The 17,878-nt window shown below is 52.4% G+C and overlaps 1 protein-coding gene across 23 annotated transcripts in view; it reads right to left on the reverse strand.

Moving 5' to 3' along the window:
• HYOU1 (hypoxia up-regulated 1) overlaps positions 1-17,878 on the reverse strand; it is a 22,754-nt gene continuing 4,876 nt past the window's right edge. The window contains exons 1-27 of one of the 23 annotated variants that reach the window (XM_081541233.1): positions 11,548-11,621; positions 10,923-11,008; positions 10,485-10,582; positions 10,152-10,245; positions 9,884-9,962; positions 9,594-9,748; positions 9,394-9,470; positions 8,776-8,957; positions 8,416-8,531; positions 7,146-7,338; positions 6,794-6,928; positions 6,557-6,639; positions 6,332-6,464; positions 5,974-6,161; positions 5,592-5,730; positions 5,019-5,079; positions 4,802-4,881; positions 4,107-4,292; positions 3,788-3,960; positions 3,618-3,705; positions 3,373-3,495; positions 3,108-3,241; positions 2,942-3,026; positions 2,080-2,320; positions 1,940-1,987; positions 1,614-1,664; positions 1-1,500 (exon numbers count right to left, since the gene is read on the reverse strand). In XM_081541233.1, coding sequence (XP_081397359.1) covers positions 1,430-1,500; positions 1,614-1,664; positions 1,940-1,987; positions 2,080-2,320; positions 2,942-3,026; positions 3,108-3,241; positions 3,373-3,495; positions 3,618-3,705; positions 3,788-3,960; positions 4,107-4,292; positions 4,802-4,881; positions 5,019-5,079; positions 5,592-5,730; positions 5,974-6,161; positions 6,332-6,464; positions 6,557-6,639; positions 6,794-6,928; positions 7,146-7,338; positions 8,416-8,531; positions 8,776-8,957; positions 9,394-9,470; positions 9,594-9,748; positions 9,884-9,962; positions 10,152-10,245; positions 10,485-10,575 — 3,006 coding nt within the window. In that variant the 5' untranslated portion in view covers positions 10,576-10,582; positions 10,923-11,008; positions 11,548-11,621 and the 3' untranslated portion in view covers positions 1-1,429. Of the gene's footprint in view, positions 1,501-1,613; positions 1,668-1,939; positions 1,988-2,079; positions 2,321-2,941; positions 3,027-3,107; positions 3,242-3,372; positions 3,496-3,617; positions 3,706-3,787; positions 3,961-4,106; positions 4,316-4,722; positions 4,882-5,018; positions 5,080-5,591; positions 5,731-5,973; positions 6,162-6,331; positions 6,465-6,556; positions 6,640-6,793; positions 6,929-7,145; positions 7,339-8,415; positions 8,532-8,775; positions 8,958-9,393; positions 9,471-9,593; positions 9,749-9,883; positions 9,963-10,151; positions 10,246-10,484; positions 10,583-10,920; positions 11,025-11,206; positions 11,622-17,878 lie in introns of those variants that run through there. The other 22 variants (XM_081541227.1, XM_081541229.1, XM_081541224.1 and 19 more) reach the window with 22 other exon arrangements.

The following is a 17,878-nucleotide window of genomic DNA, read 5'->3' on the forward strand; positions in this document are numbered from 1 at the left end:
TATAGAAAAGAATATTTTATTGAAACAGTTTCTCAATTAACAATGGAGCAAAGTACAATTTGACTCAAATCTGTCCAACCAGCCTCAACTGCTAGTGAAACAATTCAAACATATAGGACAGGATAGGACCCTTAGGGCACATTTCTGCCAATGTGGCAAAAAAAAAAAAAGAATAAGAAAAAAAGACAAGAGACAGATACAACCAGGCTCCTCCATGCCCTGGGAGTGGGGGTGGCAGCCCTGGCTCCTGCTACAGATGGGACCCTGGGGGGTGGGCTGCCCAACATCAACGTGGTGGGTAAAAGGCCCCCATCCCAGCAGAGCAATGCACTACAGAAAGGCCAGCCTGTACCCTCTTCCTTTGCCCACAAGGCTTGCCTCCAAGAGAGCGAGGTGGCAGTTCTACATTCACGCCACAGTCTCTCCTGCCCCCAGGGTCTTGGGACAAGGGGCTCACAGTAGAAAGCACATTTTGGTCAGCCCAGGGGGCCAGGGGGTGAGGGAAAGGCTCTGTCTGAGAGGGCAGAACAATAGGGAGAGAAGGGGGGCAGAAGTCCAAGGGCCATGGAGTACCAGGCTACTAGGAAGATGCAGATTTCAACAGCTGCTTGCAGGATGCTGGCACCCTGCGCCAGCCACTCCACATGCTTTTCCTGGTCCAGAGTCCACAGGTGGGGGAGCTACAGCACTCTTTCACATCTCACTCCCTGGAGAGGCGGCTGGATTCCCTTCTTCACTTTCTCCCTGCCTACTCTGGCCACTGGGGTTGTCTATGTGGGTGGGGGTCGATCTCGAGTGACTTAGGCAGTCCAGATGGACGGGCTCTGGACAAGAGGCAGAGGACTGTCCAACTTGCAAGAGGAAGGCAAGGAGACCCACGAGGAGCAGGCATGGGAACAGGGATTTTTAGGGGAAAAAACCTTGGAGGAAGCAAAAGTACAGACAGGAGCTCAGAAACCAAACCTGGAAACCAAGGTTCTGCAGACACTGGCCTGTGTGGCATTGATCTCGTGGTGGAAAAGGGAGGGAAAGACAACCAGAAAAGACTGGAGACCCTCTAACAACCCAGGACACCCTTCCCACTACCAGGTCTGTCAACCAACTACTGATGGCCATGCTCTCACCTACCCACAGGCGAAGAATTAAGACATCATAGTGATTTTTCCCAAACTAGGACCTGGATGGGTAGGGAACCAGCGGGTGGGGTTGGGGAACAGAACAATTTCAGTTTGAACCACAGAACTATTCCAGAAGGAACCAGTAAGCCGTCCCTTCCTTCCCCTTCTCCACACCTCCAGTCGTAGGTGAGAGAAGAGGAACTGAAGCCTCTGGGGTGGAGGGAACCAACCCTCCCCCAGTCCTTGGTGTTTAATAAATAGAGGTGGTGAGAGAAGGGGGCAGGGACGAGTGGGGAGCTGGGAGGCGGGGGTTATAGTTCATCATTCTTCAAAGTTCGCTTCTGTCCCGTCGGCTGTTCCGGGTGTTCCTTCTGTTCGGATTCTGGGAGGAATTGGGGGAAGAGAGCAAAGGATGGAAGTAGGTGAGGAGGAAGGAACAGGCCCAGCTCAGGGCAGGCACTGCCCCCCAGCGCAGCCCGCCACCTCCACCCTCACCTGCTGCGGGACCCCCTAACTCCAGAGGCTCAGAGTCTGCTGCTTCAGGTCCTGCTTTGCAGAAAGAACAGGTTAGTGTCTGCAAGAGGGAGGAAGGGGCTGACGGAGAGATTGGCAAACCTTTTCTGACAAGAGCCAGACAGTAAATGTCAGTATTTTAGGATCTATGAGCCACACTTGGTCTATTTTGTTTTTTGGAAATAACCATCTACAAAATGTAAGGGCCATTCAAAGCTCCAGGGCTGTCCAGAGAGGCTGTCCTGCCAGTTTGCCGACCCCTCGGGGTTAAGTGATGTCCATGTTCCCCATCCGCTTCCCCAGCTCACCAGTCTCTTTCTCAGGTTCTGAGATGGGCTTCGCGTCTTCAGTCTGGCCTGGAGGGAAACCAGGAGGAAGAGGTAGTCCCCAGAGGGAAGGGAAAGCTTCTTCCTGCCCAGTGATGCCTGAACCAGTCCCCTGCCCTCACCTGGTGGAGGGATGACCTTCTCGCTCTGGTCACTGGCACTGGCATTGAGGGGAGCCTCTGCCCGGGTCCCGTTCTTGTCCCGGGGCCGGGGCCGGGGCTTGGCGAACTTGGCCTTATTGAGCAGATACTGCACCTCGCGGTCCAGGGCCGCCATCTTGGCCTCGATGTCTTTTGAGAGCAACACGGGCTTCTCTGTGGCGGGAAGCTTGGCCTGCTCGGCCACAGTTGTGTTCTTCCAGGCCTGTGGGCGAGGTCAGGACAGGCTCAGAGCCAGCAGATGCCTCTGTCCCGTATGAAACACACCCCAACCAACCTCTGGCTCTTCCCCTCAGGCCTCAGATCACTGCTGCCCGTCACTGTCAGCCCCAGAAGCAGATACCTCAGGATGGCATTCGAGGCTCTCCACAAGGGAGTGCCAAACTGCCCATTTCTGGCTTCTGTCCTATTTCTATGGACTAACCACAGCTAAACCTCTTGATTATTTTTCTCCTTATTTCACCGCTTTGGTGCTCTGGTTCAAAAAACAGCCCCCACATCCAGAATGGCTTCTGCATCTCACGACAAGTCATTCTCACCTCCTCAAACCCTGCATTCAGTTCAAGCCCCAGCTCCTCAGAGCAGCTCTCTCTTGACCCCAAGGGGATGGGCTTCTCTACCCCTGTAATCAACGACTCATGGCTATGACCCTCGTCTGGGACTGATCAGACGTGATCTCAAACGCAGCCATCTTCTGCCTTTCCAATGAGCTGCCAGGCCGGAAGGCAGAGACTGCTGAGTCTCCATTTCTCCGCATCTCCCCCGCTGCCAAGGACGGCCCACCTTGCCAGGTAAGTCTCCAGTGAAGTATTTATATGGGGATTACCCAAGTCTCATTGATGATTTTCTCTAACGTTGTCATCTCCACTTCAGTGAAGATCTGGTCCATCTCTGGGATGAGCCGGGCGCCCCTGCAGTCAGAGGGGCGACAGTCAGCCTAGGAGGGACAGGGGTAGGACTGAGTGGGGAAGAAAAGCAAAGGGGCTGCTCACTTGAGGAACATGCTGGAATGATTGAGGAGATTATCCAGGGCAGACAGCCGTTCGGGCCACTTCTTGCGCTCTTCCACCCGAAAAAACAGCCCATGGCACAGCTTCCGTAGCTCAGCCAGCTTCTCCTTCAACATCTGACGGACGTGGGGGTGGGAGAGGGCAGAGGGGTTAGGGGACCACCGCCCTGCATCCTTCTTTATGACCTCACGCCCCAGCTCTCCTTCCTTTCCCCATCCTGCCCCCCACGTCCTGGGAGCCCTCTCACCGCTGTGGTGGCCCCAAAGCCCTCGTCCTCCAGCCAAGTGGACGTGGCGCTGAGCTTCCCCGAGATGTCCTCACGCTGCTCCTTGGTCGACACTTCCTGGTACTCGGGCTGGTACAGCTTGTCCTGGGGAGGTGCACCAGAACGAAAGCGTGCAGCAGGCCCTCGGGGCAAGGCTCTTGGAGCAGGACCCTCCTCTCCCACCCCGTCCCTTGTCCCGAGGCAGGCCTGTGTCCCAGCCAACCAACCTGGGTCTCAAAGATGAAAGCTTCCAAGCTGTTGGCTGCTTTCTCCCGTTCCTGCTTCTGCAGGTCCCGGAGTGTCAGGTCCTGGAGTCTGTGGCCGAGGGGCAGCAGGTGTGAGGCGTGCCGCTCCACACCCTGCGCCCACCCTCCACACACTCGTGGCCTTGACTCACTTCTGGGTCGCGCGGGCCAGCTGGTCCTCGGGCAAGTCAGGCAGGTCCAGGACGACCAGCTCTACCCCAATCTCCTCCACCATCCTCTGCTTCCGGGCTGGCTTCTGCTTCTTTTCTTCCTCTGGGGCTGGAGGAGCACCCTCAGACCCCTCCTCCGCCTTCTCGCTTGGCTTCTGTGGGGAAGAGACGAGGGTGTCAGGGAAAGCATCAGTCCTCCTATCCTCCACAGGTGGGGATGGCTCTGGGGACAGGAAGCACGGCAGGCACCTGTCCCGTCAGCCTTGGGGTCCAGGCCGACTTCACTCTGCCGAGAGCTCACCTGGGCCTCGGGCTTGTCCCCGCTGTCTTTCTCTGTGGCCTTTTCTCCCTCAGGGGCTGCAGCCCCCTTAGCCTCAGGGGGTGGGGGCGAAGAGGTGTCCTCCACTGGGGCCTCAGCTTCCTCCTTGAGCTCTGCTTGCTCTCCAGGCTCGTCCTTGCTCCCCTCAGCAGGCCCTTCCTCCTCCTCCTGGAAATAAGCAAACACACCCTCTGAAGAGTCACCAGCAGGGCCCGTGATCAGGACTGGCTCTGCTTTGAAGGGCTCACTGCCTATGACACAGCTTAGGGGGAGACAGAGAACAACTATGTGGAAATGGGCATGGGCATCTGGACTGAGACAGTCTAGCTGGACAAAGGAAAAGTGTCTGGAGGTGACAGTGAGCCTTGGGATGGCTCAGAGTCCAGAGAAGGGTGTAGTGAACCTGGCTCGGGCTAAGAGGAAAGAAAGAAAGTCGCTTAGTTGTGTCTGACTCTTTGCGACCCCATGGACTGTAGAAACCAGGTTCCTCTGTCCATGGAATTCTTCAGGCAAGCATACTAGAGTGGGTTGCCATTTCCTTCTCCACAGGCTAAGAGGAGGTGGGGCCTATCACATCCTAAGAAGCTGGGATAGACACCCCAACACCCAGTCTCTGCTGCTGCTGCCTGGTCCCATGCACCATCCTCCGTGCTCCCCTGGCTCCATCTTGGCCTTACCTGGACAGTGTCAGTACCATTTTCTTTAGTGTCTGGTGTGCTACCACCTCCAAACAGGCTGGAAATGGTGTTGCCAAGTTCTAGAATGAGGAAAACCCAAAGACTTAAAGAGCACCACAGAAGTGACGCCACCCCCGACCCTAAGGGCAAGACCTGCCCACCTCCCTGGAAGGCACACAAGGACACTCTCTCACACACATGCACACGCTCATCTTACTGGTCAGAGTAGATTCCTCTTCTGGGCTGTCCTCCACCAGCGTCTCAAACACAGACTCCACCTGAAAACAGGGATCCGAGGTGAAGACAAGCACATGCTAACCCACCTTTTCTCCACAAACATCCTGCCTGGTGGGTTACTGTTTGGGCACAACCATGTGACTTTCAGCTGTGCTAGTCTGTCCTCTCCCCTGCCTCCTTCAAGGGCTCCTGGATGGAGTCTCCTCCACCCCCGTTGCTTACAAGCCCTTTGAGGGAACTGGAGCTCTCCCCTCCTCACTCTTCCACTCAACAGAATGGGCCACTGTTGCCCACAGTATATTCTAAAAGATACAAATCCCCTGAACTGTTGTTAATAAGCAGGTTTATCAGCCATCCAAGACCCTGAAATTGACAACGTCCGTGAGCGTTCACAGGTTCTGAGATGGCCCACACCAGATCCCTTGTTTAGCCCAAGATTTATCCAACTCCCAAACCCATTTTATTGACCATGTTCGAATACCACAAGGAACCGCTGTGGAAGAGGCAGGTGGCGCCTGGGCCCCGCCTGGCACACGGGGGCTCCTGCTCTCACCCTGTCCAGGCTGAGCACACCGCTCTCGTCCAGGTTGAAGTGAGCCTTGATGCCCTTGGACTCGTAGTCGGGATACTTCTTGAAGCTCTCACCCACACCTTTTAGCTTCACTGTGGTCAGATTCTGGGAGCCAAATACCCTGGATGGGGAGGAGAAAGCCATTCAGGGGAGCCCCCTGCAAGCCTGCCTCCAAGCTCTAGTCTATACAGCCTCTGGGTATGAGACACTGGGCCCTCCCCCAGGACACCCTCGGGATGGAAGCACTTCCCAGAGGAGAAGCTCAGCCCAAACCCAAGCCCAAGCCCACAGGCTGCTTCCCCTGTGTCACCCGCAGACCCCACCCCTCCCTCCCTGGAGTCCCCATCTGGCCCCACCCCCTTACCGAAGATCCTCAGGCCCCAGGAAGCCCAGGTCACCGTAGTTGATGTGGAAGTTGAAGTCATGGCTGTAGCGGTTAAAGGTGATGACTTTGCGTTGAGGGTAGGGTCCCATGCGGGAGAAGAGGACGCGCTTATTGTGCTTCAGGCTGCGGACCCCAGTCTCCTCCTCTACCTCCCTCGTGAACTCCACCTACAAGGCAGGAGAGGGGAGGCCCACTGGAGAAGCAGAGTAGGGTCTGGGGGAAGAGGGGTGGGGAATGCCGATGGCAGGAAGACAGAGGGACAGGCTCGAGCAGACAGTGGAGATGGCCCTGGGAGAGGTATGAGGAGCCTGCCACCCCAGCACACAGGCTTACTCACCAGGATGGGGTAGATCACCGCATCCCGGACGACAAAAGGCTTCACCTTGAAGGCTTTGCTGAGTGCAGCTGCCTGGTACACGGCTCCCATGGCAGCGGCTTCATCGGCATTGATGTTCTTCCCCAGCTCCTCCCTGTGAACGACCCAAGGCTCAGGACCATCCGTCTGCAGCCTGGCCTGGCCCCCCTCCACTCATCCCTCCCGCTACTCAGGCCCCACACTCACTTGCCCACAGCCTTCAGCAGCACCTCCTGCACTTTGGGGACGCGAGTGGCCCCGCCCACCAGGATCACCTGCTCAATCTCATCCTGCAGGGGGAGAAAGCAGGGGATGGGTCAGCTCCAAGGGCACCCTCCTCCTCAGCACAGACTCTTCTCCGACTTCTTCCCTCCTCCCGGCCACCTCTTCACTTTCCATCCTGCCTATCTCCCTGCCACGCCCACCTCAATGACCCTGCCTCACCAGTTTCATCTCTGCACTCTGCAGCGCCTGTTGCACGGGCCCAGGGACCCGCTCAAACAAGTCTGCACACAACTCTTCGAACTCTGCTCGAGTCACCTTTGCCTTGAAATCCACATCGTCCATCAGGCCCTCGATCTGGGGGAGGAAGAGGAAGGTCAGGGCACTCACCCAGATCCTGCTCTCTGGGTGGGTAGGTCAGACACCAAGAGAACAGGATGCTGGGAGGCAGACAGGAAGCAGGGGAACAAGGGATGGGCCACCCCAGGCACAAGGAATCAAGCTCAGGGTGGCGGGGTCCTCCACCCTCTAGGGGGCAGGAAATCTTTGCCCTCAAGCAGCCACGTGTGAGCACCTGGGCCACGTGGTCGGCATTGGCGCTCAGAACGGTCTTCAGTCGATTGGCCTCACGCAGCAGCTTGGCCATGGCACGAGGGTTCTCCCGCACGTCCTTTGCTCTCTGACCTTTGCGCTGCTCATTGAAAAGCCCGGCCAGGTGCTCACGCAGGCGGAGCTCCATCTCCAGGCCCCCCAGGGTACGGTCAAACCTGTGCAGGAAAGGGAAGAGGGACAAGTGTGAGGAACACACAGGGTCCCTTCATCCACACAGGAACCTGGCTCTCACCCACACAGCTAACACCTCTCAGCGATAGTCCATCTGGCCAGTTATTCAACTGTAACTACTGGGTATCAAATTATGCATTTGTCTCTGGAAATACAATTGTAAGGAAAAAAAAAACAAAACACGGTCCCTGCTATCAAACACTTTATAATCGAGCAATCAACCACACTGTGAAATTTTAGCAATCCTCTGTGTTATAACAGAGACAGATGATGCCACTAAAACACAGATAATTGAAATTCCAGCTATTTAGAGATGTCTGGAAAAGTTCTGTGAAGAAGCGATGCTGGAGCCGAAACTTGAAGATGAGCTGGAGTTAACGAGGTGAAGAAGAGAGGAAAGAACATTCTAGGCAGAGGGTGAGGTGTGAGAGAACAAGAGTGTGTAAGTTCAATGGAGGGCAAAGACGGCTGGAGCTCAGGGTCAGAGCCAAGCTGGAGTTGTCAGGCCACGTACAGGTGGCTTTATAGGTCTAGACAAAGGTGTGGAGCCACTGAAGGGTTTCTAAAGAAACGAGATACAGACAGGTTTGAAAAGAACCCTCTGGCTGAAATGTGGAGAAAGAACTGGAGGGAGGCCACCCTGGCAGCAGTGAGATATGCTATTCTGCATGTGAGAGGTGACGGCAGTTTGACTAATGTGGAAGCGGTAAAGGTGGACAGAAAAGAATGGGTTCATGAATTAACATAACATCAGCAATAAGCAAACCAAACGTGCCAAGAACAAAAAAATAGTTGAAGCTGACACTCCTCATGTGGCCTATGGCCTTGTGAATTTTCTCAGAAGCAGCTTGGGACATTCATTGCCCTTCAACCTTCCCAAACTGTCTCCCCGCATCCCCATCTACCCTGTGCTCTTTGGGAGAGGTATCCTACAAAGATGGATGGTTTAGCCAGGAGAGTACTCCTGCAGGGAGCAGGAAAGTGAGGCAGTTGACCCTCCAAGAAGAAACTGGGACCCCAGGGTATCTCAGCAAGCAGCCCTCCTCACAGCACCCACTTACCCCACACCCCGGATCTGCAGCTGTGGCTGCATCCCTGCATCCTTAGTCTTCACCGTCTGGTAGGTCACAATGGTGCACACGGTGCTGCCTGAGCCCATGTCATAGAACATGATATTCTGCAGAGACATCAAGGCTACTGTCACCGGAACCTAACCCAACTCCAGGGTGCCTGCTTGCCTTCCTCCAAGGGGCTGCACTGACTCAAATTAAAGTCAAACAACTCCAAAAGGGGCTGAGAGGGAGCTGTTGCCGCATCTGTCAAGGACCAGCGTGCAAGTAAGATGCAAAACAAGCCAAGTGGCTTCCATCATCAGACTCAGCCACCCTGCCAGGCTGGTCGGTAGCCCCTCCCTGGCTCACCTGGGCAGTGCTGTTGATATCTTTCCGGCGGAAGACACCATAGCTGAGGGCGGTGGCGGTGTTGTCATTGATGAGCTGCAGCACCTTGAGGCCAGCCATTCGTGCAGCCTGCAGCACAGCTCGGCGCTCAGCCTGATTGAAGAAGGCTGGCACAGTGATCACTGCATCCTTGATGGGCTGCTCTACAGGGGACAACAGAACAGGGTTCCCACCAGCTCCACACCTTAGATGGGGGGTTCTCAGTCTCAGCACTGCTGACATTTTAGGCTAGATAATATTTTTTTTCTTGGCCACACCACATGGCATGTGGGATCTTCATTCCCCAACCAGGGATTGAATCTGTGTCCCCTGCAGTGGAAGCACAGGGTCTTAACCACTAAACCACCAGGAAAGTCCCTGGGCCAGATAATTCTTTGTTTTGGGGGGCAGAGCTGTGCAGTCTAGGACGTTTGGCAGCACTCCTGGCTTCTACTCCGTAGATGGCAGTGGCTGCAGCTCCCCAGTTGTGACAACCAAAAATGTCATCAGATGTTACTAAGTGTTCCTAGGGACTCAGAACTGCCTTCATTTGAATCTCCAGGGAACGTGGCTGCCACTGGCCTCACCTTGACCACCCACCTGCAAAATCTTCAGCCAGAGACCGGGAGTAGTTGAGAAGCATGCTGAGGACCTCCTCGGGCGAGAACTGCAGCTGCCTGGTGGAGGGGGATGGTTAGCAGTGAGGAAAGCCCGGCATCCACACCAGGACAGTGGTAAGCACATGTTGACGGGGATCCCACCAGGCCCCCTGAGCCCACCTTCCCCAGCAGCGCACTCACGGGCTGATTTGGAAGTACACAGTCTGCCTCTGTGAGTCGAAGCTCAGCTCATGCTCGGGGAAACGAGCTTTGTAAAGGGCTACATGTGGGTTATTCTCCTGCTTTCCCAGGAGGTGCTGGAAGTAACGCAGCGTGGCCTTTGGGTTCTTGATGGCCTGAGAAGAGGTAAAGAAAGAGCAGAGTGTTAAGACTCCCAAACCTGCCATCACCTACCTACCTCCGAGATCGATCAGGGAGCGATCGCCTCTCCTGCCCACTGCTTTTGGGAAGGGGGTGGGCTGCGAGCTCACCATGCTGGCCGCACTGTCACCAAAGAATCTTTCATTTTCTTTCAGGGTCACGGTCACTGGGGTTTTCCTCCGGGACTCCCTGAGGAAAAGACACACTGGGGCCATGTGCCTACGGCAGGGTGTGTTCTCAGGAGCCTCAACAACCCCACGTACATACAACACCCCACAATCATGCAGACACAAAGTCTGTTGAGGGCATTACCGAGAACACACTTGGGCCTGGGGTGCGGACCCTCTTTTTCCCACCCGACCCTGGAGCCGCCCTCACTTGTTCAAGACAATCTCCATGGGTACTCCAGGTTTGACGATGGCCACCTTCATAGACTCGCTGCCCAGGTCCACAGACATCACTGCCAGTGTGTCTGAAGGGGAAACAGATCTGTCAATTAGCTCCTCTTTCCCCGCCTTCCTGAAGCCCCGCTAATCAAAGCATACCGCTTTCCATGGAGAAGGTAAGACAGCAGCAGACAAAAACGTCTGGGTCTGGCAACCTAAGAGCCGAGAGGTTTCCCATTCATCAGCCTCATCACCCCTGCCCGGCACATATCATCCATCATTCACTCATTTATATTTGTTTTGACGCCTCTGCTGGGGTACATACCACTCAGTGCCAACAGGTCTGCCAAGAGCACAGTCATCAAGGCCCAACAGGCTAGCCTCCTCTGCCTCTGCCTTCTGACTGTGGCTGCCATTGTGTCCCTAGGAAAGGAGAAAAACAACACTTGTAACTGGATGCCCTGAGTGAAGGAGGCAGAACCTCACCCAGGACAGAGAAGCTTTAAAATTCATACCTAGTCCATCCTCACCCAGGGCAGGACAGGCTACATCCCCTCCCCTCCCTTCTAATGAGAACCAAGCACTCTCACCATCTTCAGAAGTGACCACAAGGCCCAGGTGGACCACCGGGGATCCAAGCCTTTGGCCACCACATCCCTAAATAGTGATGGTAACAGGGCAGGAGGAAGGAGACCAAGGCCTTCCAGCCACTGCATAAGCAGCTCTACGGGCCCACCCCAGCACTGTCCCTGATGTCACACACCTGGGGTGCCGCCAGGGATTCCCCGCTCAGGACTAGACTACCTCCCTACACCTGGAGCTCCCCCGCTGGCCGGGCCTGGACTGGAACTGAGAGATGGTGACGCTGGAGGAGGCAGGGATGGAAGAAGGGCACGTCTTGTCCTCAGCATCCCTTCGGGTTGTCCCGCCCGCTTCCCTTCTCCATCCCATCCCCGACCCCACTGCCTACGCAGACGCTGTGCCTGGAACGATAAGGTTCCGCACGGAGAAGGCAGCGAGTATATTCCGAGTTCACCTAAGCCTCACCTGCCAAAGGCGGCGGCTCCCACTCCCGGAAACGGGTCCCAGCCCACCTCTAAGGCATGAGGGCACCCCGGGGACCGTGCTGCGGGGCCAAGCGCACCGGCGTCCGTGCGGCCCTCTCTCCCGCTACTGACCCGCCCCCGGAGCTAGCACGTTGCCTCCTCTAAGGGGTGGCCGGTTCCCATCGCCATCCCCACCCCCGCTACCTCTTGCCTCCGCTCCCGTGGCCCCAGCTCTGGGACAAACGCAGCGCCGGACGAACCCACGAGGCCAGCAGCGCGCCCCCCAAACCCGCGCCCTCCACAACTCCCCTCGGCTTGCAAACTGTTACATTAGCCACCAACCTCTCGGCGGCGTCTCGCGCACCAGCCGGCCCCGGACGCGGCGTGCGCTCATTGGAGCCTCCGCCGCCCGGCCCTGCGCCGCGGGCCTGGCACCGCCCCCGCCGCCGCGGCGCGCGTCCCCATTGGGCCACGTCCTAGGCCCGCCCCCTCCTCCATCTCCGGCCGCCGCCGCCGCGAAGGCGAAGGAGAAGCCAGTCAACCAGTTGGAGGAAAACCGCCGATGCCCGCCGCTGATTGGTCCACGTCACGCGCGGCCCAGCGTCCATCCCGGTGCGCTCGAGGGAGCTTTCCGGCCGCGGCGCTGAAGGGCTGATTGCCCGGGTCTGGAGTGGTCGGTTCCTGGAGCGAGTCGGCAAACGGGCAGCCCAGCACTCGGGCCTCTTCTTCTGGTCACCTGGGAGCCCCGTCCGAGGAGCAGGCATCCTTGCATCCCCGAGGCAGCCACGCGGAAGAGGTGCTAGCTTGCTGGTCGGTATTGAACTGCCCTAGGCTTTGGCTGGAAATCAGAAAACGACTGCTCAGTCCACGTCAACCCCCGCTTTGTTTTTTTGCGGAAACTAAAGCCACTAAGAGAGATGTTCGCTGATGAGTCGGAGATAACGCTTGTATTAGTGGCAGAAGTTGGCCTGGACTCTTTACTCCAGTTTGAGAAAGCACATTCCGAACTGCAAATCCCTGACACAAAAGACGCTTTTGTGAGGCTGTAATTGGTTAAGCACAGATGCACCACCTCCTGTTTCTCTTCCATTATGCCTGTGCACTTTCTTTCTGAATTAAAGCACCTCGGAAAGGTATCTGGTGCTCCTGACTCCCCTCTCTGTACTTCACAGTCCCATAGAAATTTGCATGGTCCTGAGCGAGCACACTTTCTTTTTCCAGTTTTATTGACATCAGCGCACTTTTCTTAAATATGGTATCACTGCTTCCTCTCATAAAATCTTTGCCTGGCTTCCCTTCACAGAAGGTTCTTGTGAAGGCCCTGGCTGTGACAGCCCGGGCTTGGTTAAGGAAATCTTCTCTGGTCCTTTCCCTACATTTTTTAATAATGCTTAGGGCTGTTAACAGAATCCAAGCTCTGTCTACTCGCCAATATTTGGAGGACAAGATGTTGAGGCAAAGACTAGAGACTTTATTCGGAAAACCTGGCAACCAAGAAGATGGCAGGCTAGCACCCTAGAGTACCATCTAATTGGGGTCTGGATGTCAGTTTCTTCTATAGAACAGAGGAGGAGGTGGTGAGGAAGTAAAGTAAAAGGCCATAAATCCTGGAAAATAAGCATCAGGGAAGGGATGTGTTAATTTCTTCTTTTCTGTAACCATTCACAGATCGGCAGGGTCAGAGTATCCATAGGAGCTGAATAAAGGCACTTTAACATTCAAGCAGGGGGGCAGGTTCCCCTAGCCAGGTCATTATATATATGTACAGTTGTAGACAGCATCCTTTTAGTGACTAAAAGCTACAAAAAGCAAAGGTTAAAGTAAACAGATGCAGCTGGGTTCAGATTTGAGTCTGGTGTCTATGCTTAGAAGATCAACCTACTGGCAGTATCAAGGGGAGGTCTGTTTTCCTTCAAGTAGGAGAAAAATTGGTAGAAATAGAAATTCGCTTCAAACTAACAGTTTACACAAATAATATACAAATGTAATCTTGTAAAAAGTTCTAATATACCAGATAAAGTTAAATCTCTTTGATAATATCCACAATCTCTAGAGTTATCTGCTGTTATTAGATGTGTAATGTTCTAGGCCTTTTCCTCTATTTACATACATGTATGTCTCTTGAAACATGGAGCTGCTGTCTTTTTTAAATGATAAAATGTTATACAATTAGCTTGTTTGCAACTTTTCTTTGATTAAAATAAATCATGGTGTATTTTCCATACCAGTGTACAGATTCACCTTGTTTACTGCTGTCAGTTCAGTTCAGTCGCTCAGTTGTGTCCGACTCTTCACGACCCCATGAACCGCAGCACGCCAGGCCTCCCTGTCCATCACCAACTCCTGGAGTCCACCCAAATCCATGTCCATTGAGTCGGTTATGCCATCCAACCATCTCATCCTCTGTCGTCCCCTTCTCCTCCTGCCCCCAATCCTTCCCAGCATCAGGGTCTTTTCAGATGAGTCAGCTCTTCACATCAGGTGGCCAAAGTATTGGAGTTTCAGCTTTAGCATCAGTCCTTCCAATGAATATTCAGGACTGATTTCCTTCAGGATGGACTGGTTGGATCTCCTTGCAGTCCAAGGGACTCTCAAGAGTCTTCTCCAACACCACAGTTCAAAAGCATCAATTCTTCAGTGCTCAGCTTTCTTTACAGTCCCAACTCTCACATCCATACATAACCACTGGAAAAACCATAGCCTTGACTAGACAGACCTTTGTTGACAAAGTAATGTCTCTGTTTTTCAATATGCTGTCTAGGTTGATCATAACTTTCCTTCCAAGGAGTAAGCGTCTTTTAATTTCATGGCTGCAGTCACCATCTGCAGTGATTTTGGAGTCCAGAAAAATAAAGTCAGCCACTGTTTCCCCATCTATTTGCCATGAAGTGATGGGACCGGATGCTGTGATCTTAGTTTTCTGAATGTTGAGCTTTAACCCAACTTTTTCACTCTCCTCTTTCACTTTCATCAAGAGGCTCTTTAGTTCTTCACTCTCTGCCATAAGGGTGGTGTCATCTGCATATCTGAGGTTATTGATATTTCTTCCGGCAATCTTGATTCCAGCTTGTGCTTCATCCAGCCCACGTTTCTCATGATGTACTCTGCATATAAGTTAAATAAGCAGGGTGACAATATACAGCCTTGACGTACTCCTTTTCCTATCTGGAACCAGTCTGTTGTTTCATGTCCAGTTCTAACTGTTGCTTCCTGACCTGTATACAGGTTTCTCAGACAGGTCGGGTGGTCTGGGATTCCCATCTCTTTTAGAATTTTCCACAGTTTATTGTGATCCACACAGTCAAAGGCTTTGGCATAGTCAATAAAGCAGAAATAGATGTTTTTCTGGAAATCTCTTGCTTTTTCGATGATCCATCGGATGTTGGCAATTTGATCTCTGGTTCCTCTGCCTTTTTTAAAACCAGCTTGAACATCTGGAACTTCATGGTTCACATATTGCTGAAGCCTGGCTTGGAGAATTTTAAGCATTATTTTACCAGCGTGTGAGATGAGTGCAATTGTGCAGTAGTTTGAGCATTCTCTGGCATTGCCTTTCTTTGAGATTGGAATGAAAACTGACCTTTTCCAGTCCTGTGACCACTGCTGAGTTTTCCAAATGTGCTGGCATATCGAGTGCAGCACTTTTACAGCATCATCTTTCAAGATTTGAAATAGCTCAACTGGAATTCCATCACCTCCACTAGCTTTGTTCATAGTGATGCTTCCTAAGGCCCATTTGACTTCACATTCCAGGATGTCTGGCTCTAGGTGAGTGATCACACCATCGAGATTATCTGGGTCGTGAAGATCTTTTTTGTACAGTTCTGTGTATTCTTGCCACCTCTTCTTAATATCTTCTGCTTCTGTTAGTTCCATAACATTTCTGTCCTTTACTGAGCCCATCTTTGCATGAAATGTTCTCTTGGTATCTCTAATTTTCTTGAAGAGATCTCCAGTCTGTCCCATTCTATTGTTTTCCTCTATTTCTTTGCATTGCTTACTGAGGAAGGCTTTCTTATTTCTCCTTGCTATTCTTTGGAACTCTGCATTCAAGTGAGTATACCTTTCCTTTTCTCCTTTGCTTTTCACTTCCTGTCTTTTCACAGCTATGTGAAAGGCCTCCTCAGCCATTTTGCTTTTTTGCATTTCTTTTCCTTGGGGATGGTCTTGATTCCTGTCTCCTGTACAATGTCATGAACCTTCGTCCATAGTTCATCGGGTACTCTGTCTATCAGATCTAGTCCTTTAAATCTATTTCTCACTTCCACTGTATAGTCATAAGGGATTTGATTTAGGTCATACCTGAATGTTTACTGCTATAGAACATTCCATAGCATGGGAGTTGTTTAGTCATACTGATGAATATAGAAGTTGTCATTTCAATTCCACGGAGAAAGATTTTATTTTCTAAGCCCGTTGTGGTGTGCAGGCTTAGTTGCCCAGTGGCACCTGGGATTTAGTTCCCCAACCAGGGACTGAACCTGTGTCCCCTGCATTGGAAAGCAGATTCCTAACCACTGGGCCACCAGCAAAGTCCCCAAGATTTTGTTTCTCAATAACTGACTCTACTTTTGACCACCTATTCAGTAGGGTGAAAGTGAAAGTGAAGTTACTCAGTTGTGTCTGACTGTTTGTGACCCCATGGACTGCAGCCTACCAGGATCCTCTGTCCATGGGATTTTCCAGGCAACAGTAGTGGAGTGGGCTGCCATTTCCTTCTCCAATTTAGTAGGGTAGATTCTTTCAAACAGAATATGCACTTTAACATTTATTGGCCCTGTGTTGCATGCAAGCATTGTGCTAGGTGTTGGGATTCCAGAGATGGGGATGACCTGTCCTTTCCTTCAGAGGTCAGTCTGTTGGGAAACAAGTATGTTCACAGTTTTGCACACTTATTAAAAACCTATTTAATGACTTTCAGTTCAGTTGCTCAGTCGTGTCCAACTCTTTGCAACCCCATGGACTGCAGCATGCCAGGCTTTCCTGTCCATCACCAACTCCCAGAGCTTGCTCAAACTCATGTCCATTGAGTTGGTGATGCCATCCAACCATCTCATCCTCTGTCATCCCCTTTTCTGCCTTCAAAGTTTCCCAGCATTAGGGGCTTTTCCAATGAGTTAGTTCTTTGCATCATGTAGCCGAAGTATCGGAGCTTCAGCTGGAGCATCAGTCCTTCCAACGAATATTCAGAACAAACTTCCCATAGGATTGACTGGTTGGACCTCTTTGCAGTCCAAGGGACTCTCAAGAGTCTTCTCCAACACCACAGTTCAAAAGCATCAATTCTTCAGCGTTCAGGTTTCTTTATAGTCCAACTCTCACATCTACTGGAAGAACCATAGCTTTGACTAGACGGACCTTTGTTGGCAGAGTAATGTCTCTGCTTTTTAATATGCTGTCTAGGTTGGTCATAACTTTCCTTCCAAGGAGCAAGCATCTTTTAATTTCATGGCTGCAGTCACCATCTGCAGTGATTTTGGAGCCCCCCAAAATAAAATCTATCACTGTTTTCATTGTTTCCCCATCTATTTGCCATGAAGTGATGGGACTGGATGCCATGATCTTAGTTTTTTGAATGCTGAATTTTAAGCCATTTTTTCACTCTCATCAAGAGGCTTTTTAGTTCTTTGCTTTCTGCCATAAGGGTGGTGTCATCTGAATATCTGAGTTTATTGAGATCTCTCTGGGTGGGCTTCCCTTGTAGTTCAGCCGGTAAAGAATCCAACTGCAATGCGGGAGACCTAGGTTTGATCCCTGGGTTGGGAAGATCCCCTGGAGAAGGGAAAAGCTGCCCACTTCAGTATTCTGGCCTGGAGAATTCCATGGACTGTATAGACCATGGAGTTGCAAAAAGTCAGACATGACTGAGCGACTTTCACTTTATTTTACTTCTTTCTCCCAACAATCTGATTCCATCTTGTGCTTCATCCAGCCCGGCATTTCGCATGATGTGCTCTGCATATAAGTTAAACAAGCAAGGTGACAACATACAGCCTTGACGTACACCTTTCCCAATTTGGAACCAGTCCATTGTTCCATATCTGGTTTTGTTGCTTCTTGATCTGCATACAGATTTCTCAAGAGGCAGGTAGGGTGGTCTGGTATTCCCACCTGTTTAAGAATTTCCACAGATTGTTGTGATCACTGTATGGCTTTACTGGGAGAGTAAGAAAGTCAGTCTGCCCTGCTCCTTGTGTGAGCTCCCACTCCCAGAATATACTTGGTGGGAGCATAGTCTGCAGCAGCTATGCTTCTCGACCTGGGTGTCTGTCCCCCTGGGAGGGGCAGCAGGTGCAATTGCTCTGGGGAGTCACCTGTTTTGTTCTCTGACCAGACAGGTGTTTCACAAGAGCAAGGTGTAAAACAGTGGGAAAATTTTAATGTAGAACATCTGACTTAGATGAACCAAGACAGCTGCTTCCCTGGTGGCTCAGATGGTAAAGCATCCGCCTGCAATGCAGGAGGCCTGGGTTTGATCCCTGGGTTGGGAAGATCCCCTGGAGAAGGGCATGGCAACCCACTCCAGTATTCTTGCCTGGAGAATCCCCATGGACACAGGAGCCTGGCGGGCTACAGTCCATGGAGTCGCAGAGTCGGACACGACTGAGTGACTCAGCACAGCACAAGACAGCTGAATCCACTAGTTCTGCTCCAGAACAACCTGTAATAACGT

This window comes from Giraffa tippelskirchi, chromosome 11 (genome assembly GCF_054371585.1).
Source record: "Giraffa tippelskirchi isolate mGirTip1 chromosome 11, T2T-mGirTip1v1.2.pri, whole genome shotgun sequence".
In the NCBI taxonomy this organism is placed as follows: Eukaryota; Metazoa; Chordata; class Mammalia; order Artiodactyla; family Giraffidae; genus Giraffa; species Giraffa tippelskirchi.